At 64.7% G+C, this 2,918-nt stretch overlaps 1 protein-coding gene across 1 annotated transcript; it reads left to right on the forward strand.

Moving 5' to 3' along the window:
• Positions 1–407: 407 nt before the first annotated feature.
• EMIHUDRAFT_244165 (hypothetical protein) lies at positions 408–2,631 on the forward strand (the record flags this gene model as incomplete). Its single annotated transcript, XM_005769674.1, has 3 exons — positions 408–1,309; positions 1,444–1,537; positions 1,639–2,631. 3 exons carry the CDS (start codon positions 408–410, stop codon positions 2,629–2,631), a joined length of 1,989 nt encoding a protein of 662 aa, XP_005769731.1.
• Between the last annotated feature and the right edge of the window lie 287 nt (positions 2,632–2,918).

Here is a 2,918-nt window from a genome sequence, read left to right on the forward strand (position 1 = left end):
GGATCTATTGCTGTTTACCTCCTCTTAAAATAGAGACCCGACGGTACGCCGACTCAGGGTGTGTGGCAGCCAGCTGGCTGAGTGTCTTGTGAGCTTGTTTGTGTCTGTGTGTCGCTCGTGCGTGTCGTCATCATCTGTCTAGCGTCCACCCATACCGCGTTGGTGTCCAGTCCGAGCCTGGCTGTTCTTCACATAAACGCACAACTCCGGACCCACCTTACTACCTACCTACCTACCAACAAAAGAATTCGCTTTGGGCGCGGCGGCAATGGCAGTTGGATACTCGCATCCTGGCCCGCCCCGCCGGCCCGCCCCGCCGGTCGCGAACGCTGTGAACGGCGCCTCGCCGCGCCTCGATCGCCGCCGCCAAACCGCCTCCCTCATCCGCCGCCAATCTGCCTTGCTCCATGACGGACGCCAGCCTGCTGCGCTCGTGCGTTGAGACCCTCTTAGCCTTCGTGTTCTGGCCCGCAGTAACTCTGATTATGCTCCCATTCCTTTATGTTCCCGTCATCGCGCCATTCATTGCGCTCGGCGTCTGCAGCTCCGACACTGCGTTCGGCGTGCCTCCCGCCCTCCTCGCCTGGCGAAGCCTTTCGTTTCTGATTCCGATGGTGCTCTTTATTGACCTGCCGGTAGCCGTCCTATTCGCAGCGACTTTACTGATCGAGCTTCTATTCCTCCGGAACCCCCTCATCATCGCCGTCTACAGCCTCTGCCGAAGCGCCTCAAGGTTTGCCATCGACCGCCAGCCACCGCTCCCCGACACCGAGGCCGGCCATCCGGCCGGCTTTGTCAGCTCGGCGTTGGCTCAGGCCGAGCATCGCGAACAATCCTCGCCAAACACCAACGACGGCGCCCGCTACCGCGAGCACGACTCCGTCTGGGCTGCCCTCGAGGGCGACGGCGACAAGGTCCAGCCGGGAGATGTGAGGCTGGTCAGTCTGAACTGGCTCATGGCGCTGGCAGAGCGGGGCGACGTGCTGCCGCGGCGGCAGAGCTTGCCAGAGGAGGCCTTCTTGAGCTCTGCTCAGCTGAGGCGGATTGAGGAAGGCGCCAGGCGCGGCTTCGATCGCGCTGGACTGGAGGAGGCCTTTGTGCGCCTCAGCAAGGAGCCCTCCCCCTCGTCCATTCTCGGCTTGCTCGCGAGCTTTTTCGGCCGCAAGCGCAATCCTGACGGGCTGCTCCCGATCGTCTCCATCTCCTATTGCTGGCTCGAGGCGGCGCATCCGGATCGAGAGGGCCGCCAGCTCCAGCTGCTCTGCCGCAAGCTGCGGGGCCTCTACGGCGGGCGCGGCCTGCTCGGCGCGTGCCGCGCCTACGGCTTCTCGGACATGGCGAGCTTCCTCCCGCCTTGCCCCCACCGCCGCTCCCTTCCTCGGCGCCACTCCCTTCCTCGCCCGCGCAGGGGGTGTTTCTGGACTGGTGCTCGGGCTACCAGAGGGATCCGGCGCTATTTGCCGAGAGGCTGTCGTACAGGGAAAGCCGGATTGGGGAGGAGAATGCCGCCTTTGCTCGCATGCTGGACAACACGATGGTGAGCACGCTCCCCCCCCCCCCCCCCTCCCCCCCGCGAGACCGTCCGTGAGAACGAAACTTGCACCTCTCCCCCTCAGCACCACGGCACATTGGCATTAGGACCTCTGGTACGCGCACGCCTCGATCACGGTTGTGCTCCTCACGCAGCTGCCCGACGAGCTGCCCGCCGGCTTTGACCGGAGCCGGACCTACGATACTCGCGGCTGGACGACATTCGAGCGGTGCTCCGCAGAGCTGGGCGCAAAGCCTTCCTCGCCGGTACTTGCCAAGTGGAAGCTCGTCATCGACGTCGCCAGCGACGACGGCGGCGCTCAGCGGCGGCTCCCGACGACTCCGAAGCGCATGGCGACGCTGCTCGCCGCTTGCCGCTTCACCAACGGCGCGGACTCGGAGGCCGTGCTCGCGCTCTACGAAAAGACGGCGAAGGCCGTGCTGGGCACGGTCAAGAAGCTCGACTACTATGGGCTGCCGCTCTTGCGTGGCGACGCGTGGACTAGCCCGGCGCTGCTGGCGGAGGCGCTAAACTATTGCGAGAGCCTCCGGACCCTCGTTGTACTTGGGAATCGCCTCGACGACGAGGGCATGACGGAGCTTGCGGCGGGGCTCGAGGACGGCGCGCTCCCGGCGCTTAAGAACCTCTCCATTGCGGTAAACCGCTACGGCGCGCGTGGTGTCGTCGCGCTCTGCGACGTGTTCCGTCGCGGTGTGGCGCCGACGCTGCATTTGCTCAACGTCAGCTGGACGCCCATCGGCGACAACGGAGCCGCGGCGCTAGCAACGACGCTCGCGATGGGCAAGCCGTCGCGTTCGCTAGACGTGTGGGGCTGCGACGTGGGTGCCGATGGCGCGATGGCACTCGCGGCTGCCCTCCCGGCTGCGGGTCAGAGGTGTCATGTGAACGCCCCATTTAATCGGATGGGCCTCGCGGGCCAGGCGGCACTGCTGGAGGCGCTCGAGGCGAAGCACGGGCCGCAGCTGGGGCATGGCTTTGCGGTGCTGCAGGTGACCTTGCTTCCCTGGTCGACCCCGCTCGTGCGCGCACTTGGTCGAGGGTTTCGCCGTGTGTTTGAGAGCGGCCGAATGCGCGTGTAGAGTAGAGCCTCACTCAACTTAGGGGCGATAGCGAGAGGGAGCTGCTTCAGCAGGAAGCAGGCCCGGACTACTCTGGCCCAAGGTACTGTTCACTTAGGGACAAACACTCTTCGGGGGCACAGACGGGACGCGGTACGAACGGGCCATGCTACACGTGCACTTTCTTTTTTGCAGACGAAATTCTTTTTCATAAGAAGGGGTATAAACGTGCGTCCATTTTACTATCGCAAGTCGGAAGGTGAGACAGCAAGAGCGCCCGGGCCCCGTCCCCACCGACGTCGCTGCCG

This window comes from Emiliania huxleyi (genome assembly GCF_000372725.1).
Source record: "Emiliania huxleyi CCMP1516 unplaced genomic scaffold EMIHUscaffold_411, whole genome shotgun sequence".
NCBI classification, from domain to species: Eukaryota; Haptophyta; order Isochrysidales; family Noelaerhabdaceae; genus Emiliania; species Emiliania huxleyi.